Source organism: Vipera ursinii (genome assembly GCF_947247035.1).
Source record: "Vipera ursinii genome assembly, chromosome: 1".
Lineage (NCBI taxonomy): Eukaryota > Metazoa > Chordata > Lepidosauria > Squamata > Viperidae > Vipera > Vipera ursinii.
Window position 1 is genome coordinate 257,732,821 of NC_139512.1, and position 27,587 is coordinate 257,760,407.

Consider the following 27,587-nt stretch of genomic DNA (forward strand, 5'->3'; position numbering starts at 1 on the left):
AACTACTTATTGCCCAGAGATAACAATACGGTCAAAACAGATAATGCAGTGAGTCCTGCCCATGCTTTTTATCTAAGAAACAATCACTTCACTGTAATATATGGACAGTTTTTGTTTTTTTGTTTTTTTTGTAATTCACTTCATGTAGTGGTTAAGGTGCTGGCCTAGAAACCTGGAGATGGATTTGTAACTGCCTGAGAAACCATACTCAACAAGTAGTCCTTAATGGTACTACATCTACATGGACGGAAGTAAGCAGAGGGTACCACAAGGTTCCGTTTTAGGCCCAGTACTCTTCAATATCTTCATAAATTACTTAGATGAGGGAATAGAAAGGGAATTCATGTAATTTGAGGATGACACTAAGCTGGGAGGAATAGCCAATACCCCAAAAGACAAGCTCAGGATCCATAAAGATCTTGACAGACTTGAACAATGGGCCTTATCCAACAAAATGACATTTAATGTGGAGAAAAGCCAAGTTTTACATCTGGGCAAAGGTACAAGTACAGATTTATTTATTTAATCCCATTTATATCCTGCCCTTCTCCGAAGACTCAGGGCGGCTTACAATCTAAGCACAAATCAATGTGCTTAGCAATAGCCTTCATTCTATGTATATGCCTGCTTATTAGGGCTTCCCCCCCCAAGCGGCATTATTACAAAGTCAGCTTAATTGCCCCCAACAATCTGGGTCCTCATTTTACCTACCTCGGAAGGATGGAAGGCTGAGTCAACCTTGAGCCTGGTGGGACGCGAACCTGCACTAATTGCAGGCAGCTGGTGTTACTTAAGGAGGCATTAGCCCACTGCTCCACCAAGATTAGGCGAGACCTGGCTCAAAAACATTAACTGTGAGAGGGACCTTGGAGTCCTAGTGGACAATCACTTAAAAATGAGTCAGCAGTGTGCAGCAGCCGCCAAAAAAGCTAATACAATCCTTGGTTGTATAAACAGAGGCACAGAATCAAAATCACGTGAAAAAATTAGTATCGCTTTATAAAGCCTTAGTAAGACCACACCTGGAATGATGCATCCAGTTTTGGCCACATTACAAAAAAGATGTTGAGATTTTGGAAAAAGTGCAAAGAAAAGCAACTAAGATGATTAAAGGCCTGGAGACTAAAACATATGAAGAATGATTGCAGGATTTTGGTTTGGCTAGTCTAGAGAAAAGAAGGCCTAGGGGGGATACAATACCAGTATTCCAGTATTTGAGAGGCTGCCACAAAGAAGAGGGGGTCAATTTATTTTCCACAGCACCAGAAGGCAGGTCAAGAAACAATGGATGGAAACTAATTAAGGAGAGAAGCAACCTGGAATTAAGGAGAAACTTCCTAATAGTGACGATAATTAACCTGTGTTTGGGGGGAAACAGGCAAAGGAATAAATATGTATGTTTTGCTGCCTTGAGTAATTTATAAAATAATAAAAGGGGGGTAAAAGCCTAGTGAACAAACAAAAGCAGGCCAGATAGTAAGAAAAAAAGAAAGCCACCACTCTGCATTAAACTGAAAAATAACATTATTTTCTGGGACCGGAAAATTCTAGATCACAGCTGAACCTATCAAATATGTTTATAAATGTTATATAAAAGCAAGGAAGAGCAACTAAGATGATTAAAGGCCTCAAGACCAAAACATATAAGAATAGTTGCAGGATTTTGGAATGGCCAGTCTAGAGAAAAGAGGACGAGGGGGGACATGATAGCAGTGTTCCAGTATTTGAGGGGCTGCCACAAAGAAGAGGGGGTCAATTTATTTTCCAAAGCACCAGAAGGCAAGACAAGAAAGAACGGATGGAAACTAATCAAGAAGAGATGCAACCTGGAATTAAGGAGAAACTTCCTAACAATGAGGACAATCAACCAGAGGAACAGCTTGTCTCCAGAAGTTGTGAATGCTCCATCACTGGAAGTTTTTAAGAAACAACTGGATAGCCACTTGTCTGAAATGATATAGGGCTCCTGCTTGAGCAAGGGGCTGGACTAGAAGATCTCCAAGGTCCCTTTCAGCTCTATTCTGATTGATGAACATTTTCTGTGATAATTCATCAAATGTGTTTGCACAAGTATCAGTATGATAAACGTTTTCTGTCTGTATCTGAAGACAGTAAAATATAACTGAATAAAATCCAAATTATTATGCCTATTAGATTTGCAGAAATTAAATAAAGGTTCTTAACTACAAAGTGAAACACACATAGAACACAGACTTCTCCACAAAATAGATTCAAAATATTTTGGGGTTGTGGGGAGTCAATGTCCCCTAGGTAGTCAGTGGTTTTGCTTAACAACTTATCAACTAAACAACATCAGAACAAATTTAGACAATTTATCATACTATTTTTTAAAGTTTCACAAAAATAAACGTAGCCAATACTATCACAGCAGATGACTACTGATACAAAAGAGCGCTTTTGAATAATAAAGTAACAATGAGAGCGTCCCTACTACAAAAAGTGAAATGTTAGGTATGCTATTTTATTCCTCAAATCATTTTAAAGTTGAGACCAATCTTCTAAATATCATATTCAAATTAGTGATTAAAAATACTACTACAGAATCAGTAAACTGATTATAAGACACCTATACCCACACCATCTTTCTAGAAATATGAATTTTAAGAAAGCAAAATCACATGCACTTTGACTTCTGTTGAAAGCAATAATCTAGGAAAGGATGCATACAAATCTAACAAGCAGATCTTATTGAAGACAGCTTTCCTGATTTATGAAACAAGCAAAGTTGTTTTTCTTTCAAGCATATCATCTGTTTACCGACAGTTTGGTAAATATACATTATGTTATGCCCAACAACATAAACAAAGAGTGCAACTAAGTCTTATTGTAGACATAAATCATAGAATTGAAAACTACATAAAATATACAAATTAATTTGGTAGCATATTTTTATTCTTTGCCACCTAGCCACTGGCAAAGATGCTGAAACATATGTGCAATAATGTAAAGTTTTTATCTTCAATTTCAAAGAATATTTATATGATAGGTTTTAAAATCTGATATCGTATTCTACTAACTCAGGAGTATTTTACTATATTCAATCCTGGGTAAAAGAAAGTTGCTCTGCATTTGAAATTACATGCCATATTTAATAAATATTTCAGTTGAATGAGACAAACTAAAGTAAGCTTAAGAACATTTACTTATGCCCACTAAAAGCTCAATGGAACCAACATCAGTTCTGAAACTGCAGTATTAGTATTAGTCAAACATTTTATTTTTCTTCCCCTAGCTATGACACCAAACAATAAAAAATCTACTTTCAAATCAATGTTACATCTATGTACTAAATCACTGATTTCCTGCAGAAAGCATTTCAAAAGGCAAATGAAATCAAAGAAAAGGAGGATTGTATCATATTTTTGTTAATGATTCACACCCAAATCAGTTAGGTAGTTGCATATCCAAAGCAATCTCTAGCCAAAAGGAAAAAGGAGTCACTGTTATTTATAAAATTCAATCTCTCTTCTCCCTTGTAATAATTTACCCCAAATAACTGAACTTATCCTTATTTGCTACATTTTTGGAGATCCAAAAAAGTACCTCTTTAGAATGACTTCTAGGGATGAATAGTTATGCTACACAAAATGGTAAGGCTTTGAAGCGATTGGTTATAATTGCATTGATTTTTTGTTTTTAATTTGATTATAATGCAGGTGGTCACTGCAAGTCTTCAGAAATAGAATGACACAGAAATCACAGCAATAAAATACATAAAAAATTAAAAGCTGCATTATAATGATGGCTTCTATTTAAGCTACTAATGACTAAGCAACTTTCACTACAATTAATACACTGTTAACATCCAGCCTCTTGTAAATTTAAACATCCTTTTGAATTACAAAGTATGTCACATCTGTTAGAGATGAATATTGATAACAGACCATACAGACATCAGTCATTACTTCAACAATTAAACAATTGTGGAATAAAAAATGAATATATTTTTACTGTATACTTTAAACAATAGAAATAATGGATCATGTACAGTACTACTTTTACCATCAGCTATTGTAAGTACCCTATTGGCAGAAAAGCAGAATGCAAATCAAATAAATATTATGCCTCTTCCATACAAAAAAACATGTCTAATCATCTAAGAATTAAGCCTAAAATAAACAGTCTTCCAGCACCTATATAAAAAACCCATCATTAAAATCAGCCAAGATGCATCTAATTTTATATGTGTGTTTTCACCAAAAGTATTTCCATATGTAAATAGGAAAATAGTAATTTTCACTTTGGATGGGGATTGTATATCATATTATATGCCACACCAGAAATTTTCTGGCTCCTGGGAGCAGCTTTGCAAGCATGTGAGATGCTATTCTTGGAGGGGAATATAGGGGTTATTTGAAATCCTGTTCAAGCTTTGCAGATATTCACAAAGAATGAATATGTTCAGTGAGGAAATCTGCCCCATTTGCTACCCTTTTCTGACAAAAGTCTTCTCTACTTAGGTCTACATTGATTGGAATTGGAAAATTGGATCATGAAAAATGACACTCTCCAGTTTCTTTTCCCCCAGCATAGGTATTTATGTTGTTTCAAAACGTATGAGCAGCTTCTTGAAATATTAATAAAATATTTTAATTAAATCTGAACCTCATAATACTCTGTCTACTCCTAAATCATTACAGGAACAGCTATCCTCCAACATTTCATCTTTTTCTCATTAATTCAAATTTGCTATTACCTAACTGAAGGGATGTTAATGAAATGAATGGAAAAAATATATTAAGCCTTAGACTAAGCTACTAGTTTAATATAACTTCAGCCATTTAGTTAACAATTATCAGCAGTAAATATGGTTACACCACTTCACAAGTACTTAAGTACTTTTATTTTTCATTTTGTGAAAGAAAGTTTGCAGGTTCTATCAAAAGCAATCAATTCCTTCAAAACATTTTTATTAACTTAGACTAATTCAATTTACAAGAGCAAGGAAAAACTGGATGTCCAAAAATGAAATACTAATCTTCTCTTTCCTTTATAATCTTTGAATTAACACTTTATCAGAAAAACATAAAACTATTCAGGTTGACTTTTCCTGGAACTCTAATTTGTAATATCCCTAGAAAGTACAAGATGAATATTTCCTTTATTGCCAGAGAAGGGGAAAATAATGAGAAGTCACTTCTGGTAAATCCGTTACCCTGCCAGTCTAGCAAGCCCCTAGGGATTATTAAATAGCAGAGGAATTTATCCACTTATAGCAGACATGTCAAACACAAGGCCCGGGGGCCGGATGCGGCCTGCGAAGTGGTTTCATGCGGCCCACGAAGCCATCCTGGAAACAGTGAGGGAACGGCCCCCACTGCCTTGGCCCTGGCCCAGAGACCCTCCTTCTGCCACAGACCCTCAGATCTGTCCCACTCCTGCCCAGGCCCCCATAGGCACCCTTGATGCGAACGATGTAGAGCTGGCCACGCCCACCCAGTAGGCCATACGCATTCTAACCATGCCCACCCAGTAGGCCACACCCACCCAGGCCACACCCACCCGGCCCCTTGAGGGCAACTGCAATGCTGATGCGGCCCTCAATGAAATTGAGTTTGACACCCCTGACTTATAGCATCAGGGCAATATTTCAAAAAATTATCTAAGTATGGCCAGAAACCTCTTTCCCTGCTGTTTGTTATCTGTCATACAGTTCAGTGGTTTGTTTTTAATAAATGGCAATGTGCAATGAAAATAAAACAGAAATGGACTACTGAAATATTGATTATCAGAGGGGAAAACAGACATAAGGCTCTACTTTGAGTATAAGAAGTGACACCAAATAGAAAAAAAAAACATTTTTAAATTCAAGAGAGGGGATGCAATTTTTTTCTCATGTGTTCTGTACCCAAAAATGAGCTGCAGCATTACAGTTACATCTCTCTATGGGTTGGGTGAAGCAACCGGTCTACCAAATATAAAGCAGTCTGTTCTGCGTTTCGCTCCAGTCTAGGAGTATCTTCTCTTTGTCAGTCACAAAATTTTGAGTTTACATTGTTCACAGTAGTGACCTCTGCCTACAAAAGATGCTCCTAGACTGGAGCGAAATGCAGAACAGACTGCTTTATTTTTGGTAGACCAGGTGCTCCACCCAACACATAGATATATATCCTCCCTGGCCTCTACTGACAGGAGTGAGGGGGAGCCTGTGGCCTAAAGGTTAATACAGCTGCCTAACATGCAAGCTGCCCTAAAAAGCTTGAAATAGCAATACTAGTCTCCCTTTAACCCTTTGTCAGTCACAAAATTTTGAAGTTACATCTGTCTATACATTATCTATATTCCTTTTCAGGTCCCACTAGAAGTTATTCTGTAAGTATTCTATCAGCCTTTTCAGAAGTTTGTAAATATATTAGTGTTTCAATCTGAAACTTGCACTTTAAAGTCCTGCCTCAACTTCTTTGCATGAATGTAGAAAATAAATGCATCTTTTCAAATGCCACATCCAATTTATAGATTACTTGTGTTTCCTGTTGCAAAACAAAAGACCATTTAGATAAAAATTAAATCCCCAAATATCACATATAAAGTACCTAATAGACAAGATAGCAACTTTATATATTCTTTTCAGTCTCATTGCCTAACTGAAAATCCTGGCTTGCCTTGAAAATAAATGTTCTGGTTAAGATAATTTTAACAATGAGACATTCATCAGGGCAGCAATTAAAATTTACTGCAAATTAAATACAATTTCATAAGCAAGTAAGTGAAATGAACGAAAGTTATTTTATGAGCAACATTATAAATGGCAAAATATTTGCATACAGTATTTACATTTTAAAGTTCTCTATAAACATGTATGTAGTGCACCTAGAAGAGATATATTTAAACGTGTTCTATAACACAACATTTTAAACATTGAACATAAGGTTAACTGACATTACATTAAAGGCCTTTTTATACTGTCTCCATTTATGTACAGTCAATAGAAAAAAAACCACAAAGTTTCATGTTACATTATTTCCACTCTCAAAATACATTTTTAAATATTACATTTCAATTGCCTGTAGGAAAGTGAATGGAAAGCAGGCATTTCATGCTTTATCCTATAATTTAAAAAAGCTACATGGTTTTTAACCATTTGCATACAGAGTGTGCAGTCTAATAAATCATATATGCATACATTTATATGTGGGTATGTGGGTGTGTAGGTATGTATACACACATGTACCTAAACAAACACACACACACACACATACACAGCAGTACAAGAATTTAGCCAAGACAGCCCCATTAATATCAACATATTCTAAAAGTGCCTTGAGCTTTCAGGTTTTGGAACATTTGAGCTTTTTAAAAAATTATACCAAAAATATAGTTCTGTGAAGTATCAGGGCTTTAATCATTTTTCTGCCAGTCCTGTATGAACCTTACAAGATACAGAATATGCTTGACTATCCCTTTTCAGAGATGGCTTGTGCCAACGTCTTCACGTAACATGACATGACTCACTGATGGCATTGTGACTACTGATTAGCAATCTGAGTAGTAATTATTAAACCCCTATCATCATCATCATCATAAGTAGAGAACTTCACCTACAATAGCTCTACTCACGGAATGGACCTGACAAGTTAGCTTCTGACAAGACTGCTGCTATAGTCTTGCCTGTAGAAAGTCAGGTATGATCGGTGCTTACCAAAAATTTATTTTGGAGATGACTTGGGCAATGATTACATGACCAATTATCCCACAAAAATTGATGACTAGCCATGAACTGATAACTTACAATGAGGCAATGCTGCTTACTATGTGCCCAATAAATTACCTCATGTGAACCTACTGCTTTTGCAGAGAATTTTAGTAGCAAATTTAAATAGCCTTTCCTCGTGCCATTATAAAAATCACCCCTCCCCAATTATCACTAAGAATACAATCAGATAGATTGTGAATAGAAACTGAATGATCAGTTTGTAGTTATCTACAATATGATCAGGGTAAAGGTGAAAGAGGGCCCTTGGAACGGCCCAGAGCTAATTTAAGTGAGCTATACTTTACAACTTTAGAAATATACTAGAATTACTAATCTATGGAACACTGAATTCCTTCAGACAAGCTAGTTCCTACTTGACATGTGCAGTGATTATAAAATTATAGAGCAATAGGGTGAACCACTATATGAATCCAAGTTTACTCAGCTCGGAGAAAATGGACACTTGTACAATTTTATGAGTAGACTTAAGTAAAGTTAGTTCATTTCATATTTTGTGTTTTTCTTTAAGTTACCATAATATTCTGCTTGATGCTTTAGGAATATATTTAAATCCAGCATTGACAGGCAAGAATATCTGAAAGAAGAAAACTACAAATTCAGAGCTAAGTAAGATTGCTTCCAAATAAATACTTAATCGTTACTCAAAATCTTATGTGTGCATTTTAAAGCAAAATATATTTTTATTTTGAATATTATAAATATTATGTTTTGGGGGGGGGTTTCTTCTCACCTTCCTGCAAGGTGTATTTTAAAACCATTAACCATTCTTACTTGTTAGCTGAAGCCTATTTTATTAGCAAATGGATACCATTTTATTTGTTTTTGGTATATGTGAGAAGAATCAAGCATTAAAGCTCCTCTGCATCTCTCTATACTTGCATTCATAGGTACAAACCAAAATGACCTCAGAAGAAGTCTTGGGGGAGAAAGTAATACTTTGGTGCTATAGTTCATAGGCAACTTTTTAGAAAAGTGAAACATTTTGCACATTTAGACTTGTTCATAACGAAGCCCTGAGGTAATCAATCAGAACAGATTTGTTTTACAGACAATGGTAACACAGTGTCTCTTTACCTTATGAACAGTCCTTCATTGTAACTTTCTGTGGCATTTATCATATAGAACAGCCCATGAAACCCATCTTAAAGGAGAGACTAGTCCCATTCAGGGGGGGTTAGGCTAAGCTCTCAGAAGACTGGGCTAGTTTAGATACAGTCTCTTCAGTTTCAATTGTATTCCCCAGGTCTCCATTTTCATGGCCATCAATACTTGCTTTCTTATCAAATACTGTAAGAAAAAAAATAACACACTGTAGAATGAAAGGAGCAACTTTTTTTTGACAATGATCAATGTTGCCAATAATTTGGTCCAGGCACCAAATTAAGATAGCAGAAATCCCAAGAGAAAAAGAAAGAGATAAACACATACTTTAAATGTGAGATTCTATGGAGGACATACAAGGGCATTGTTGATGTTACAGCATCCAAGAGAAATTGCAGTGTACTATAAATTTTAATATTTATAATTTAAAAAGACCACCTTTTTTCCCCTCAAAAAAACGAAAGAAAGAAAGCTTGTTTCACTACTGCATTAAGAATATATAATTTTAAGAGTTCTGGGAAAAGGGCTTTTTATATAGAAAAAAAAATAACTAGAACAAGAATGATTATTGCCATTCTGATAAACTCTTCTTTCTGCTATTTATCAATCTTGTGTTATTGAGTTTGCAAAACCCTTTCTAAAGACATAGAATCCTAAGTGTAATTGGCAAATAAATTTAGTAACATGCAGGGTTTATTTTAATTAACATTTACCAAAAGAAATATATGAAAACCAGAATAATTTAATTCTGATCTAGTGGACTTTTATCTATAGTTTGTCTTTTAAGAAACTTTACCTAGTAATGGTTTATCTCCACTTCCATCTTTTCTACCGGAAGCACAATTGCTACCTTCTTCCAATTCATCAAGATACAGACGATAGCGATGTCCACTCTCATCCTCGTATTCTACATTTTCATCATCTGAGTCTACTTCAGGAGCAACGTATACAACTTCAAATTCGATTTCTCCTCTCTAGAATACAAAATAAAAATAATCTGGCTAGAAAAACGAGTTAGAGAGAAAGGAACATTATATGTAGTATGTCATACTGAAGATATATTAGTAAGAAGACTTCTGAGCAATTAACTAACATTGATTATGACAATGTAGAAATTAATTATTACTCATTGTTTTTTAAATACATGAACCCAGACAAAATGCTATTTGCTAAATATTAAGAATGTTATTTTAAAAAACCTAACTCTAACCCTAACCCTTACCCCAACCCTAATCCTAATCCCAACTCTACAAAATTAATAAATACCGGTATATGAAAACAATTTATACATGATCCTCTAAAAGAACAAAAACAACTGAATTTTAGATGTCTGTGTCCACTATGATGCTACAAGCTACAAGCAAAAAAAAAGAAATAGTAGAATTAAATGTGCATCTCATCTGTCTCTTTTCTGCTCATTGCACTGATTTTCCTCTCTTAATTTAAACATCAAGCAATGGATGCTTAGAATCATAGAAGATATATGATATAATAGCAAAGAAAAAAAAGAGTAAAAAAGATTAAGTTGCAAGATGAGAAGTCTTAAAATAAATTATCTATATAGAATATTCACTGACAGACTGACTCATCAATGGAATAAGACATTTTTAAAAAGAAGCCTTTTTGGTTATTCTGAATTAAAAGCCAGAAATGCTCAGCTTTACTTCTGATCTATGGGACTATTTTGGGGGATGTGAGCAGTACGCATGAAATTTATTTATTTAATTTTTAGACTGCCCAATCCCAGGTTTCTGGGCACTGTATAAACAATATAAAAAAGACTCTGTTAAATCTTACTGTGTCAGTTATATCCTACAACTCCAAAAAGCATATCCTCAAATGCTTGTTTGGAAAGTTTTTCAGATTTTCTTGAATGCCAGAAGTGAAGGGGCAAGGTACGTCTTCAATGGCAGCATATTTCCATAATAGGAGGCAACGTTTTAAGACCTTTCTTTTACCTGCTCCTCTCACCCCCTACCAAGACTAAGTTATTCAATATAATTTGTTCACTTATGGAAAAACAAGTACAATAATATACAAACCTCAATCTGTTTACTTGACTTATCCCTTCAGAAACAGATAAATAAACTATAAAGTAAATTCCATCTGTGGCAGGGAGAGAAAATGTCCTTGAAGGCTAGGAGGAAGGCAACAGTAATATAAAAGGGGCCTGAGTCTGGGTCAAGAAAGTAACGTGAAAAAACACTGCCATCAAGCCCCTCCTTAATTCATGTGAAGATAAAGGGAAGGAGGAGGAAACACATTCAGACTTGAAAGATTGATGTCAGCTCTACAAGATAGACCAGATTTTTTTTTAAAAAAAATGTCACCTAGATCAGTACTATCTTTATTGTAACATAATTTTGCAGTTGGAGAACTATACATCAACATCCTGGTTTAGGGTAACTCAGAGCTCTTGGAAATTCTAGTTACTTACACTGATGTATTTAATAATAGACAATTGTCATTTCCCATAATTAGAAAACATAGTAACGCATGGCTGAGATGCTGAAACTGAAAATAAATCTTCTGGTATACTTATTCCAAAAGAACAGGGAAATATGATATGTATAGTATATGAACATTAACACATACAAAATTACCTGTTGCGAAAGAATAGTTACAGCCTCTTTGTGTTTGGCATCTCTCAGATTAACTCCATTAACTGCCAGAATGGCATCTCCAACATGCAGACCTCCACACCGATCAGCAGGCTGACCCGGATGAATTTCAGAGACCAAAATGGGAACACCATGCTCCTTTCCTCCCTATCACACCAATATTTAATAAGTCAAAAATTTCTTCATATAAATCAGAATTCTTTACATTAAGTTTCAAAAAAAGTGTAGAACTTATATTACTATCTATTCAGCAAAAGACACTAATGTAATTGCTACTGGGTATTCAACGGCAGGGGTAGGCAACCTTGGCTCTTTTATGACTCGTGGACTTCATGGCTGGCTCAGGAATTCTGGGAGTTGAAGCCCACGAGACATAAAAGAGCTAAGGTTGCCTACCCCTGGCCTACGGCAATTTGGAAAGCTTTATATTTTTATAGTGAACTACAAATCTTGTGGTTTTAATTAGAATATTAATATGGAACATTAGATAAATAAATTAGGCTAGTATAACATGAGAGGCATGCAAAAGGATAGAAAAGTAATTTTTAAAAAAATCATTTCTGAGAATAAAAAATTGAAATATTACTGTAATTGAAATGCCTAGTCCTTCGTGATCTTCTTTAACCAAGAGAACTTTTCTGATTGGACCAACACCTTGACTCTTCTTTAAGGAATCTGGATTCTAATGTAGAATTTAAAACAATATGAAAAAGTTTATGTAGGCTTTTGGGATAATTATAAAATAGTAAATAACAATTCATTATCTTTTTGTTTAGTCTGGTCTCAATATTTTTTTAAGAATTTAGCAAGTAGTGCTCTAATTAAGTTTCTTCTTAAGAATATGAAAGTGAGATGCTTATTTAAGATTCTCATATATAGCAATTGTCCTACGTTTTATCAAATGTATTGCATCAAATATACGGATACACTCAACATGAATCATCAAAAGCAAAACTATATGTAAACAAAACTAAAATCAACTTACATGCCCTGGGGGTACTTGCATGGGTCGTTTTAGATCGTTTCGACCTCGGCATGCCCTGATTACAGTTTTGTGCCGGTGAAGATGGATTTCAGCTTCTAGCTGGTTCCAAAGTTTGTCATGGGCAGGTCCTTTCATATCTCTACCTAACAACTGAATTTGTTGAACCCTACATAATGAAAATAAAATGTGATACACGTTCAGCTATCTTACACTTTCTTATTCTCATAGTCAAACATTATCTTGTAATTAATATAACTACAATTACAACTGCAAAACAAGGTAGGCAAAGCAGAGAAAGCATTAGCAATATTTTGGGTTTGAATCACATGAGCAGCAGGGAGGAGAGAGCAGAGTTTAGAGTAAAGGAGTTGGCAATATTCTGTGCAATTGTCCAACAGCTTCTCTCAAAGAGAAGCACTGGGTGTTTTTTTAAAAGAAAGTTTTCTTCCATAGATATCAGCCTGATTCAGCCCATTTTCATACTTAATAATAATAATAATAATAAAGTTGGAAGGGACCTTGGAGGTCATCTTGTCCAACCCCCTGCTCAGGCAGGAAATCCTGTACCATTTCAGACAAATGGCTGTCCAGTCTCTTCTTAAAGACTTCCAGTGTTGGAGCATTCACCACTTCTGGAGGCAGGTTGTTCCACTGGTTAATTGTTCTAACTGTCAGGAAGTTTCTCCTTAGTTCTAGGTTGCTTCTTTCCTTGATTAGTTTCCATCCATTGCTTCTTGTCCTGCCTTCGGGCGCTTTGGAGAATAGCTTGCCTCCCTCTTCTTTGTGGCAGCCCCTGAGATACTGGAACACTGCTATCATGTCCCCCCTCATCCTTCTCTTCATTAAACTAGACATACCCAATTCCAACAACCGTTCCCTATATGTTTTAGCCTCCAGTCCCCCAATCATCTTTGTTGCTCTTCTCTGTACTCTTTCTAGAGTCTCGACATCTTTTTCACATTGTGGTGACCAAAGCTGGATGCAGTATTCCAAGTGTGGCCTTACCAAGGCATTGTAAAGTGGCATTAATACTTCATGTGATCTTGATTCCATCCATCTGTTAATGCAGCCTAACACTATGTTGGCTTTTTTGGTAGCTGCAGCACATTGCTGGCTCATATCTAAGTGACTGTCCACTAGGACTCCAAGATCTCTCTCACAGTTGCTACTATTGAGCAAGGTACCACCTATACTGTACCTGTGCATTTGGTTTTTCTTGCCTAAATGTAGAACCTTACTTTTTCCACCACTGAATTTCATTTTGTTAGACAGCGCCCAGTGTTCACGTCTGTCCAGATCCTCCTGTATCTTAAGCCTGTCTTCTGGAGTGTTGGCTATCCCTGCCAGCTTGGTGTCGTCTGCAAATCGGATGAGTTCCCCATCTATCCCCTCGTCCAAATCATTGATGATGTTGAAGAGCACTGGGCCCAGAACAGAGCCCCGGGACACCCCACTTGTTCTTTCTTTTGCCATTTTCTCCCCCACAATCAATTTTGGACCTCTGTTTGATGTATTTGTGCTAAAAGGCAGCTGACTAGCTAGATAGAGGATCCTGTCCTCCTCATCTAATATTTTGCTGGGTTGAAAATAATGAAATAATGAAAAAGGCTATCAGACTATTCCACAGCTAAAATAGTATGTGCACATCTCACCTCTTTTAGAGATAACTACAAAGAACGATCCTAATACTCTCCCACCACAGATACTTTTAAAATAAGCCCTTAATTATAACAGCTGGAATTTTTATAGCAAATTCTTCCATATTCCTCATGCATTCTCATAAATACTACTTGGTAAGTTTTCTTGTTGTTGTCAAACGTACCTTCCAGCTAGTTCTTTATCTAAATATTTAGCTGCGAGTCTAGCTCCATATACTTCAGCCTGAAGAACAGCTATGTGTCGACGAAGAGCCTCGTTTTCCTTCCGGAGTAATTTCACTTCAGCTTCAAGTTGAGCTTCTTTCACTTTTTCCTTCTTGCTGGCTTCAAGTTCTCTCTCCTGGAAAAATTAAACAAGATCCTAATAGCTTTCACCCCAAATTTAAGAGCCTCATTCTATAGATATGAACAGTACTAACACATCAATGGATTTTGTTTTTTACAGAAAGTTACCTATCACACAAAACTATGCACAACTGAATGCTACACTTTTGACTTTTAAAGCTCTTTCCTGAAAGAAAGAAAAAAAAAACCACTCCAGTCACAAAGTAAAATAGTCCTTTGTCTAAAAACAAAAATATGCAAGCCTCCACAAAACCTTCAATAATCTAGCTGCCAATTTCTCTGTACAACGGAAAGCAATTTGGCAGAAAATCTGAAAAGCTTTTTGTACAAAAATAAATAGCTATAAATTATAAACATGTGCCCCTTAAATTGTTCCTGAGAGGGATGAGTGAAGTCATTAGCAGTGTACACCAAAAGTGTATGTTCCCAGCACAGATGCCTAAAGCCTGAAGGTCATTCTAGCTGCCCAACTAAAGGAAGTGGAGTGCCTACATTGGGCAGTAGAGATACAAGAAGATGCTGGAGTTTGGTGATAACATTAGTGACAATGGCACAGACGTAATTTTTACACTGCATGGGAGAAAGCAATGGTAACAACTCCTGTATTTTACCAAGAAAACCACATGGTAGGCAATATAAAGTGACTGATAATATAGCACTAGATGATACCAGACATCCAGTTGCTGATGCTGCCATGCAGGAAAAGAAAATCTAAAGCCGCAAAGACAAAATTACACAGGGAAGATGGGACATAAGAAGTATAAACATGGGGAAGCACAGCACAATTGACATCTTTGGTTATCAGTGAATTAAAATGGATTGGAATTAGATGCTTTCAGTCAGAAGGTCATACAATTTACTTACGAGGTAAAAATCTTGAAAAACAAAGGCCATAAAAAACAAAGAATCAACAGCATCGCTTTGATAATCGAGATGGATATGGGAAAGAGAGTACTCAGGTAAGAATGCTGTCAATGATCAAATTATATCAATTAGATTTCACAAACAATCTTTTAATATGACAACTATCCAAGTTACTGATGCAGCCACTATTGGAAAACAAGAAATTAATGAATGTTATAGACAAGTCCAATCTAAAATTGATAGAACGTGCCATAAGATAAGTTACCTATGATGGAGCCTGGGATACCATAGTTGGAAATAGGGAGAAAACATAATTGTATTCTGTGGCCTAAGAAATAGAAATGAAGCATGATAATGACTTAACAGTTTCTGCCAACGCAATTATTTTTTCATTGACAACATAGTCTTCAAACAACCGATATCTGTAGACCTAGATGTCACCAGATGGAGCACATAAAAATCAAACTGACTAATAACGAAGAGATGGAAGTTCTCAGTTATAATAGTAAAAACATGGAGAGGCAGATCATGTGCAATTTCCAAGTAAGGTTAAAGCGAAACACAAAGCCAACCAGTTTCTACAATATGATTACCATTTTCATCAGGAATCATTTTGAATTCCTGAATTTCATTGACAAGGAACCAGTGGAACAATGGAAGAAAATTAAAGAAGCTGTTAAAGATGAATATGAAATAAGACTGCCAAAGACCAAGAAACAAAACAATAGCAAACTGGATATCAGAACAGATGTGGAAATTGCCAAAAAGAGAAGAAAAGACAAAGACAACAAAGACCAAAATCTCAAAAAGCAAGTATATATAAATACCTCCTAGATCTAGAAGATTCAAGTATGTCTGAACTACATTACTTTGGAGATTCTGATAATCAGTAACACACGTACACACACACACACACACACACACACACATACACATATACATATATACATACATCCAACTGCGTAATCAGGTTTAGTCATGAAGCTAATGTTTTTATGAAGACAAATTACCTAGAACAGGGGCCCCCAACCTATTTAGAGCCTAAGTGTAACATGTTGCTGTTAAAGGTATGCTAAATTCCTAACCAACGGCCTATCTGTGAATCTTTAATAAATTTCAACTCAACTTCAATAATCCCTTCAAAATCTTCTAGTTAGTCATAACAATTAATATCAGCAATACAATCATGCAAGTTGGATAGAAGAAGGCATCCAATCTAACAAATGAACTCACAGGTAGTTGGCTAGGAGGTTGCAGAAAAGGCAAAAAATATATTTGAGATTAACTGTCATTAAATGTCAGGGCCAAAATATGTATAAAACTCCTGTGCAGTTTTGAATTTAAATATGGCTGAAGGCATCAAATGAACTTACCATATCATCCAAAGAACAGGCAGACTTAAGATGAGAGAAAAAAAGTATAATTAGAAATATTGGCCAAAGTATCGAAACTAAGTTAGATCAAACTACAATAGCCCAAAGCTTGCAATCTCACTCTATATAGAGTCTGGTGAAAAACTGACACAGTGGAACTCAACACACTGTTGACTTCATTTAATGTGGTGGTATCAATACAGTTATCCAAACCATTACTATCTACATCTCTCATTTCCAGAATAAAGTCTCAATCCATCAAAATAAAAGTTATAAGAATCATCCTCAACACAATATTTTCAACAATGGAGCAACCCTATATAATCTTCACATAGAATGTATTCTTTTTCTAGGTTTATATTAATTACGTTATTAACTAGGATTGCAGCATAAAGATAAAAAATATCCATTATAATTACAAATGGGACATCCATCTCTCTTTCTCCATACAAAAACTGTAGCAGAAACAAGAAAAGCAGAACTATTTCCTCTCTTTTTTAGGATTCTCTCAAGAACTGCACTACCTACTTATTCAAGGACCTTTAAGAAAATGAACCAAGTATATATTATTCTTTGAGGATAAGGGGCTAGAAGCAAACTGGGGGAAAGTTTTTATCGCTGACACTATTACTGAGTTAAGGAATAGAAAGGTATATAATGGAAGATAGACTGCAGTGGAAAAATGCCAGAAATTCCTCTCCAGATCTCACATTGTTGCCTTTTGCCTCACCATTATAACATCCTAGGACTTTCACATTATTTTAAAGCTTCCCCCCTACAGTGCTTAATTTGCACTGTAGCAAAGTATGTTGTTAAAGAAAATAGATGAACATATAAAAATGGCCTCTTAATAATCTAAAGCAGACAAACCACATAACCTGAAACTTCTTAGAATGGCAATGCAAAAACTAAAAGCTGTAACAGGCGTACAAAATATTTTGAATTTTAACTATAAGAATACTTTTTTCTTTAATAAGAAAGAACACTTACCAATTTTGCCTTTATTGCCCCCGAATCAACATTCAGACCAGTCTTTGCATGAAGCTGAAGTTGAATGGCGTGGAGTTGCAATAGCTGGTCGTGTACTTCTTTTTCTAATACTGTCTTTTCAGCCTGAGTTTCGGTCAGTTCTGATTTCAAATCTACTAGTTGAGCCTGGAACACACAATGTCATTGAATAATTAACATCACTGAAAATCGACAACACTGAAAAGAAATCTAATCCTTAAAGCAATGACCTCTCCTACAAGTTTTTCTAAATTGTCACTACCCAAAATATTTTTTTTCAAATATACAAAAGTCAAATAACAGATGTGATGCAACTTAAGTAAAAGGGATTCCTCAAGACGGCAGATTTGCAATGGCGCAGAATTACTTTAAGTTGTGTGAGTTCACTACTCTAAAATTATCTCTACGATCAGCTATCATGTGAATCTTCAGGTAATATAAATTACTGTGCATGAGCATGTAATATATATTTATCAAGTTAGCATATTTTCTTAGATTGCTTGTTTTATATTGTATTAACGACACACCATTCATCATAAACAATGCATGCTAACATTCTTGATTTAGAAATAGTGATTCTGATTTCCAAAACTTTGAATGGAAAACATGATGATTTTATTCCTATATTTGTTTTATTCATTACTTACAAAACTTTACAACTAAATCTTGATGACAAGGATTATCAACTGTCACAACACAACTGTTCCGGGTTAATTTTCTGAGTATACACTGAATATACCCTAAAGATTTTTGGATAAGAATCTGACATATTAATATTTATTCTATATTTCAATGGAAGTAATTGATAATATTGATTTATTGTTTTCTAAACATGCCTGATATTATTCTACAATTACAATTAATGCAAGCTTATGTTTTCACACAATATTTTTATTGGCATTTCAGATTCCAGTGTTCTATTTGTTTACCCTATTTTGTTTTGTTTTTTAAGCTTGCAGGTATGTGGACTAACTTTAATACACTTTGACTTTCCAGTAACTACTGGAATGGATAAACAGGAAAACTAATTTCAGGTTCACAGAAAATGTTGAACAAAATAATTAGGGTTATCATCCCCAAAGAAACTAAATCCTATCATAATCTAAACAATGGCATCATGTTACATACAATTTCTTATCTACTAAACTTTAGGGTTTGAACTAATAATATATATTATTTATATGTTGATTGCTCTTGTAGTTGTAAGAATGTAAAACAGACCTGCCTCAGAATGATAGGGTAACAACTGTGTTATAGTTGCAAATTTGGATAAATATATTGCATAAGTCTGTATTTGACTATAATGATATCAAAATATTGAGGCCTTTTTTTTCTTTCAATTCTTCAACAGGTCTGATTTCTGTGAACAAAATGTCACCAATCCCTATACAGACATGTGTATCTTCATTGTAGAAATACAAGGAAAAGGTAATTATTCATTTTAAAGCTGTGCTTCATTTTATCCTGCCTTTTATTATAAGGATTCATTTGGAGCGTCAAAGAGCTGCTGGGTAGTGTTTCTGGAAGTGCTTAAGCAATGAAATAAAATCAGCAAAACTTAATTCATGTTTCATTGTTTTTATAAAATTTAAGAGGCTGGCATTCATTATTCACATTTAGCTCTCAACAATAATAAAAGACACTATTTAAAGTCAGTATAAAAACTCTTGGGACTAATAAGCCCTGGATCAAAAGACAAACCTCTATGCTCAGGTTTTTATCCATATAGAAATTAGGTATAATCAATTGTACTACTCTGTCCTTCTTCTGATTAAAGCAATAGGGAGATTTTGAAACCATTGATTTATCACATTTCTAGAGGTAAATAATATTAACATTTAAATAGTTCAAAGGCTTCTCACACTGAAAGATCTCAGGATAATCATTTTGCCTTTCTCAACTGCAAACAATAACAAAAATGCCCAAATTAAACATACTGCAGAACCAAAGAGGTTATATTTGAAATAGCACCTTCCTTTTCTATGTTTTGCTCTAACACTATAACTCTTCGGGGATTTCAAAGCCAGGATGCTGCAGATCCAAAATGATGAAAATGCTGTAGAATGTAGAGTAAAATGCTTGAACGTTTTTCAACTTGAGTATTTTTTTGACTGTGTAAAGGTCACAGTTTAATCTAAATGGCTAGAAATTCTAGGAACTGTAACCCCATTACATCAGGGATAACAATTTGAGGATGGCATTTTTACATAGTGACACTGCAAGAAGTAGTGTGAATAAAAACAGATAGTGAAGCAGAAATCTTTCAGAGAAAGGAAGCATATTTTGTAAGATATAACATTATTTAGTTAAAATATAGGAATATATTTTATTTACTCATCCTGTCATAGCATATACTAGCATGTACTTAGTGTAGTAGGGGAACAAACAAAGGCACAGTCAACCATGGCTTTATTTTACTACAGGAAAATCCTGGAAATAGTAATATTTCAAGCTGTTTAATAATAATAATTTATTATTTAATAATTTTAAAACTACCATGTAGTTTCCAGATGATCCAAATATGCATTCAGTTTTCTACTAAATGCAGTCAAAATGGTTTTAAAAGCCAAGCTAGCAAATTGGCTTCTGTGGCTTCGGAATGAAAATGAAAAAGCAAAATGATATGGAAAAGTAATTGTGTACAGATCATTTGGTCTGTTGGGTCAGGAAATTCACCTTCTGTGAACAATTAAACTGTCAGAAGTTTTCATGTCTATCGGGTGTACATTTTTCTACTTTTCCTGGAATTGGAAACATTACATTTGTGAATATTTTTTAAAAATAAGACTTTATTAAGTTTCAACAACAGATAAAATACAAGGAAACACAGTAAGACAAACGTTCAGAAATTATTTTCTAAAATGAGGGCTGGATTCATTGCGATAAGTGAGGTCTGCTTAACCACAGATTGTTGTGGAACCACATAGCTGTGTTCACCTAATATTTTAAACCTTAAACTGCTGTTTCTTAAGCTTTTTTTTCCTCTCAGAACCTCTTCCTCTTTTAAAAATTAAAAAGGACCCCAAAGTATTTTGTTTGAATTGGTTACGTGGATCAATATTTACATTTTAAAATTAAAACTGATGCATTCACTGCTGCATCTCGCAAATGTTTGATTGGGAATCCCATCAAACATTTGCGAGATGCAGCAGTGAATGTATCAGTTTTAATTTTAAATTGTAAATATTGATCCACGTAACCAATTCAAACAAAATACTTTGCGGTCCTACCTTGATTAAAAAAAAGGTTGTTTATATACAATATATTTAATTATATTTCAGCATAGGCTGACAAATAATTTTGTTTTTGCGGATCCCTGAGAGAGTCATGGGGACTTTTAGGTCACCACTAAGGCCACACTTTAAGAAACACTGCAACAAACTATAATTCATAAACTGCATTAACAGGATTACAATGAGAATGTTGAAATAAATGCAAGAAATGGGAAGGATTGACACCTTCTGAGCCAATATTAAACCCTTCAGTTTATTTTTCATTTTCATTTCTTTCTAGTCCTAAAGGAGCTTGTCTCTCCTCTAGAGGTTTCTAGGTAAAGTGATCTGGTGAAACCAAGGTGCTGTTTCAGCAGAATTATTTTAGAATTATTTCAGCAGAAATAATTCTAAAAATCTCCCACATTTTCTTTTAGGCACAGTTTTTCCAGGTGAAATTTTCTGAACTACTGAGAAATTCTGCAGTCGTATGTTAGAACTTTTCCACTATCACTCAACGATCATACTGAAGCTGATACTTCTTCTCCAACATGTTGATACCAATGCCTGTTACTACTTATTATCGCTGCATTCTTATATTTTTTTTTGCCTTTTGACAGTAACTACTCTCTTGTCAATAATTTTTACTTATAATATGGATTTAATAACAAAATATTAGTTATGAGATTATAGTATTCTAGTGAATTAACAGTATTTTACCATCTCATACTTTGCCTTCAGCCCAGATTAAATATAATATCCCACAATATACTGCAATTACTGTAAATGTTTAACTTCCTTAGTTTCTATAAAACTACTTGAGTAATTTTTATTATACTTAGCACATGTTGAAAATAAAAGTACAAATTATAACAAATGCATGCCTATTTATAACTTAGAAAAACAACTTATTTAAAATTGACACTTTTCAATTTGGCAGAAAGTCAGTAAAGAACTAGGAAATATGTAACCTACCCACTCATACCTAAAATAGTTCAAGATTATATTTATCAGTACAGTATTTCTGTGAAGTAGTTGGGAACAGAGAAAGATAATTTAGACCTACATTCATCCTCAATTTGTACAATGTTTCATATATCTATAGCGGAGTTTCCAATAAAGAACTTTAGGACAGGTATACAGTAGTCCTTGACTTACAACAACTGAGCCCAAAATTCCAGTTGTTAAACAACACATTTAAGTGAGTTTTGCCCCACTTCACAATCTTTCTTGCCTCAGTTGTTAAATGAATCACTGCAGTTATTAAGCGAATCTGAGTTCGCCATTGACTTTGCTTCTCAGAAGGTCGCAAAATGTGATCAGATGACCTTGGGACACTGTAATTGTCATAAATATGAGTCAGTTTCCCAGTACCTGAATTTTGATCATCATGCAAGTATCCATGGGGATGCTGCAATGGTCCTAAGCGTGAAAAATGATCATGTCACATTTTTCAGTGCTGTTATAACTTCAAATGGTCACTAAACAAACTGTTGTAAGTCGAAGGCTACCTGTTTTCAGAAAATTAATTGCTGCATTAAAAACCTTGCTACATTATAGCTTTCAAAACCAGTTAACTTATTTATATATTGTTTCTGTCTGTTCAGTATTTATGTCTACAAAATTACTGGTTTTCAGATCATTTTTTTCACGGCTTTTCATAATTGATGCAGTATATCAAGTGGCGCCATAGTTCTACCCACCAATTTGTCTATATAAATACTGTTGTTGCTTAGCAAAGTTGATGGATTACTTACTGACCTTGGGAGGGTTTGGCTAGACACTTAAGTTATTTTCCTGCTACCAAGCATCCCTGGATGCTTAATTTGCAAGTTTATTTAACTAGCAATAACGTTGATATTTACCACAACAATGAAGACATTTTTTAAGATTGTGCTCTCTTAGGCATGGAGACCTCAAACGGCTATTTTATTTCTATTTTACTTTCCCCAACTTTTGCCATAGCCAATTAAACCTGGCATGATTGAGTTTTAAAAATACAGAGTTCCATTTGTAGCATGTTTGTGTAACATAGCTCTTTAAATTAGCAATACTCTCGCCAGTACCCAGTAGACAATAGTTGAGCTGTGTTTTGTAAGAGATCCAAGATCTTCACATCATAAGTGCTTACTGCATCACTTAGTTGCAGGCCTCCCTAGGCATCAGTTTCACAATACACATTTACAATTCTATCCACAAAGGTATACAGATCACACACAGATGCAGAATTCCAGTATTATCTTTTCTCTCACTACTGCTGTACAGCATTACTTCCTAAAAAAATATCTTATTGAGCTTAAGGTTAGTAAGTCCCTCAAAAGCATGACTATTTGTATACGACACAAGACTCCACAGACTGGACCAGAAGATTTAAAAAAAAAAAAAAACAGGACATTTTCTTACGCATAAAATTACCCCAGGCTCGAATAGGCTAAAAAGAGAACTATTGGCCCTAAATCATTAAGAGATACACAAAACCAACAATTTGAACCTGACCACAGCCTGGCCTTGCTGACAAAAGGACAGATTCACACAGAGGGGCCTTGGTAACAGTATCAGTGCTAGTTTTGGTAATGAAATGTCTGCAAGAAAACAACCAAGTTCAAAGACCACAGAGGATCTCTCATTTCTGCTCTGAGCTACAAATATTCCCCTTTATTGGTACACAGCCCATGATATCAGAGGTAGTCCTCGACTTACGATCACAATTAAGCCCAAAATTTCTGCTGTTAAGTGAGACATTTGTTAAGTCAGTTTTATTATTTATTTATTTATTTTGGGGACTTATATGCCGCCCTATCTCCCGAAGGACTCAGGGTGGCTAACAACAATAAAAGCCAATAATACAAATGTTAAAAAAATTAAATTAAAGCCCCAATGATAAAATATTAAAAACATTTTTAAAAATCCCTATTGTCAGTCCAGGTCAGCCTGATGGAAAAGAAATGTTTTAAGGGGTGCGACGAAAGGACCGGAGATCCGGGGCCATCCGGAGCTCAAGCGGAAGTTGATTCCACAGGGCAGGCGCTCCCACAGAGAAGGCCCTGCCCCTGGGGGTCACCAGCCGACATTGTCTAGCCCAGGGGTCGGCAACCTAAAAAAGGAAAAGAGCCACTGGGAACCGGTTCCATCACAAATTAAAAAAAGTGGGAGCCGCGTGCGTGTGTCCATGCACGCGCATGCGCAAAAAGGTTTTTTGCGCATGCGCGGACGCACGCAGCTACCATTTTTTTAAAAATGAGATGGAACCGGTTCCCGGTTGCCCGACGGCCCGTCTCCAAAGCTGCCGCTTTCGGCAACTTTGCAGACGGGCCGCGGCAGCCTCCTCAAAGAGCGGCGCCCCTGCCCATTCCGGGAGGTGCGCGCGTACCTCCGCGCGAATGGGCAGCGGTGCCGCTCTTTGAGGAAGCTGCCGCGGCCCATCTGCAAAAGCTTCGCAGACGGGCCGCGGCAGCTTCCTCAAAGAGCGGCACCGCTGCCCATTCGCGCGGAGGTGCGCGTGCACCTCCGCCCATTCGGGGAGGTGCGCGCGCACCTCTCCAAACGGGCGGTGCCACTCTCCATTTGGAGAGGTGCGCGCGCACCACTGCCCGTTGGAAGAGGTGCACGCGCACCGGGCGGCTGGGAGCCGCAAGAGACGGCTCAAAGAGCCGCATGCGGCTCCGGAGAAGCGGGTTGCCAACCTGTGGTCTAGCCGATGGCACCCTGAGGAGGCCCTCCCTGTGTGAGCGCACCGGGTGATGGGAAGTCGTTCCTGGCAGCAGACGGTCCTGCAAATATCCCGGGCCTAAGCCATGTAGGGCTTTAAAGGTAAGAACCAGCACCTTAAATCTCATCCGGAGGGCAACCGGTAACCAATGCAGGTCACGCAGGAGGGGTGTAATATGGGAGTATCGGGATGCTCCCATCACAACCCGCGCAGCCGCATTCTGCACCAGCTGGAGCCTCCAGGTGGTCTTCAAGGGCAGCCCCATGTAGAGAGCATTTCAGTAATCTATACGGGAGATAACGAGTGCATGAGTGACCGTACGTAGAGCATCTCGGTCCAGATAGGGGCGCAACTGGCGCACCAGGCAAACCTGGGCAAATGCCCCCCTGGCCACAACTCCTATATGCTCTTCAAAACTGAGTCGTGTATCCAGGAGGACGCCTAAGTTGCGTGCCCTATCAACGGGAGGTAACACCTCTCCTCCAATAACCAAAGATGGAACCTCTTGGACTAAATGAGATGCCGGTATGTAAAGCCACTCAGTCTTGGCCGGGTTGAGCTGGAACCTGTTCTTCCCCATCCAGATTCGTACCGCTTCCAGGCAGCGGGACATCACATCGAGGGCATCACTGGGTTGGTTCGGGGTGGAGATGAAAAGCTGGGTATCATCAGCATATTAATAATACCTCACCCCAAAACCACAGATGATCTCGCCCAGTGGCTTCATATAGATGTTGAAGAGAAGGGGAGAGAGGACCGACCCTTGGGGCACCCCACAACTAAGGGGCCTCGGGGTTGACCTCTGCCCTCCTGCCAACACCGTCTGCGAACGGCCCGAGAGGTAGGAGAACCACCATAAAACGGTGCCTCCCACTCCCAACCCCAAGACGTCGCAGCAAGATACCATGGTCGATGGTATCAAAAGCCGCAGAGAGATCTAATAGGACCAGGACAGAGGAAAAGCCCCTATCCTGGGCCCGCCAGAGATCATCCACCAGCACGACCAATGCCGTCTCCATGCTGTACCCAGGCCTGAAACCCGATTGGTACGGATCCAGATACTCCAGTTTTGCCCCATTTTATTACCTTTCTTGCCTCAGTTGTTAAGTGAAGCACTGCAGCTGATAAGTTAGTAACCCGCTTAAGTGAATCTGGCTTCCCAATTGACTTTGCTTGTCAGAAGGTCGCAAAAGGTGGATCACATGATCCTGGGACCCAGCAACATACCAAGGGTCTGAATTTTGATCCCACAACCAGGGGGATGCTGCAAAGGTTGTAACTGTGAGAAAAAACGGCCATCGGTCCCTTTTTTTTCAGTGCCGCCGCAGTAACTCTGAACTGTCACTTAATGAACTGTTGTTTAAGTCGAGCACTACCCGTAATGTGAATTACAGCGCTGGGCGAATCAGAGCAGAGTTTAGATGAGCATTCACTTGAGTAATGTTGCATTCCTTCCCCGCCTATTTAACAAACATTAAAGATGCCAGGTATTCCTACTTCAAAGAGGAGAAAGTGAGGGGTGCGGTCAACTCTCACCTCCTCCGGCAAGGAGGCTCTTTCTCTACGTCCGATCCTTTCCGCGGGCCCCCGCTATCACGGGGAGCCAGCCAGTACCCACCCGCTTTGCCCAACCCCACACCCACCCACCCCGGGCCCACGCTCAGAAAGTCACCTCCAGCTTGTGGTTGATCTGGGACACCGTCTGAGCCTTGTGGCAAAGCTGCGCGAAGCAGGAACTCAGGCTGGTCATCTTCTGCCGCCCCTCGTAAGTGATGTCCGCCTGGTCTGGGTCGATCTCGCCCAGCAGCAAGTCCACATCCACGAACGCCTTGTCGAATTCCTTCTCCAGGACTTCCAGCCACCGGAACATCGACAGCCCGCCGCCGCCGCCGCCGCCGCTTCCACCGGGGGAACAGGAGGAGGAGGAGGAGGCGGCCGTGCCGCCGCAGGCCCCGGAGCCCGATCCCCCGCAGGAATCCATCCCCACGCCGGACATGGCTCGTAGGGTAACGTTGCGCTCCTGCCCCGACACGCTACCGCCCAACCTCGGCAGGACTGCGGGACGCGCGGCCGCCCGCCCGCCTTCAGCGCTGAAGAGACACGGCGGCAGCGGCAGCGGCAGCGGCGGCGCCGTCCTGCCCAGCGACGCAGGCGGAGAAGGAACCGCGGCGATAGAGAAAGCGGATTCCTTCTCCCGGGCGCATGCGCCAAGAAAACGACTGCGCTTCTGTCGCTCGGCCGGCTGCTGCCGGAGAAACCCGTTGCAGAAGATCGGCCGTCGGCTTCTTCGGCCTGCCACAAGTCAGTCTTAGTTTTTTTTTTTTTTTGCCAAGGCAAAGTGGGACGATGGCCGAACTCGTCGAGCGGGGCCGACGTCGTCTTCCGCCTGGACTTCAGGAGAGGACGCGAGAAGCGACTGAGACGTTAGGGTGGCTAGGGTGCGAGTCCGCGGGCGGATTTGGGGGAAGCTCACCAGTAGTTGAAATTCAGCTGGTACCTAATCTCTGACTCGATACAACGTGTTCTGAACGGAGAAAATACATGCAAAGAGTAGTGGGCGAATGGAGTGGGTTTATTATATTATTATTATTATTATTATTATTATTATTATTATTATTATTATTATTATTTTATTATTATTTTATTATTATTATTAATTTATTATATTATTATTATTATTATTATTATTATTATTATTATTATTATTATTATTATTTTCTTTTAAGGTCCTTTCAGCATTCTCATATTGCAGAATCCAATCTGGGCCGTTCACCGGGACCAGAGGTTTGTCTTTCGACCGACTCAGATTGGATCCGGCAACATTATCCTGGGACACGTATAGTCGCCTTCATTCGATTCTCATATTGTCCCAGAATGCGTAAAGCACAATTTTGTTGTGTTCATGAGGCATGTTTAACGTGTTACTTTTTAAAAATTATTTAAAGGGAGGGAAGAGTCAAGAAAGCCAGAAGCTGC

The 27,587-nt window shown here is 37.6% G+C and overlaps 2 protein-coding genes and 1 pseudogene across 7 annotated transcripts in view; 2 read left to right on the forward strand and 1 right to left on the reverse strand.

Moving 5' to 3' along the window:
- The window catches only part of DCBLD1 (discoidin, CUB and LCCL domain containing 1), a 47,386-nt gene extending 40,767 nt beyond the window's left edge, over positions 1-6,619 (forward strand). The window contains exons 16-17 of the mRNA XM_083355515.1: positions 4,482-4,554; positions 6,314-6,619. The gene's annotated coding sequence lies outside the window, so the exon portion shown is untranslated. The remainder of the gene's footprint in view (positions 1-4,481; positions 4,555-6,313) is intronic.
- The window catches only part of GOPC (golgi associated PDZ and coiled-coil motif containing), a 39,737-nt gene extending 12,572 nt beyond the window's left edge, over positions 1-27,165 (reverse strand). For 3 of the 5 annotated variants that reach the window (XR_014491597.1, XR_014491598.1, XR_014491599.1), the window contains exons 1-9: positions 26,284-27,165; positions 17,673-17,837; positions 16,683-16,706; positions 14,265-14,440; positions 12,443-12,608; positions 12,044-12,139; positions 11,440-11,604; positions 9,633-9,810; positions 8,810-9,022 (exon numbers count right to left, since the gene is read on the reverse strand). Coding sequence is in view for 2 of the 5 variants with exons in the window: in XM_083355540.1 (XP_083211666.1) it covers positions 8,910-9,022; positions 9,633-9,810; positions 11,440-11,604; positions 12,044-12,139; positions 12,443-12,608; positions 14,265-14,440; positions 16,683-16,706; positions 17,673-17,837; positions 26,284-26,607 (1,407 nt within the window). In the remaining 3 variants the exon portion in view is untranslated. Of the gene's footprint in view, positions 1-6,691; positions 9,023-9,632; positions 9,811-11,439; positions 11,605-12,043; positions 12,140-12,442; positions 12,609-14,264; positions 14,441-16,682; positions 16,707-17,672; positions 17,838-26,283 lie in introns of those variants that run through there. The other 2 variants (XM_083355540.1, XM_083355541.1) reach the window with 2 other exon arrangements.
- The window catches only part of LOC310632763, a 13,217-nt pseudogene continuing 12,587 nt past the window's right edge, over positions 26,958-27,587 (forward strand). The window contains exon 1 of the transcript in view: positions 26,958-27,034. The product of the transcript in view is annotated as an uncharacterized misc_RNA (transcript). The remainder of the gene's footprint in view (positions 27,035-27,587) is intronic.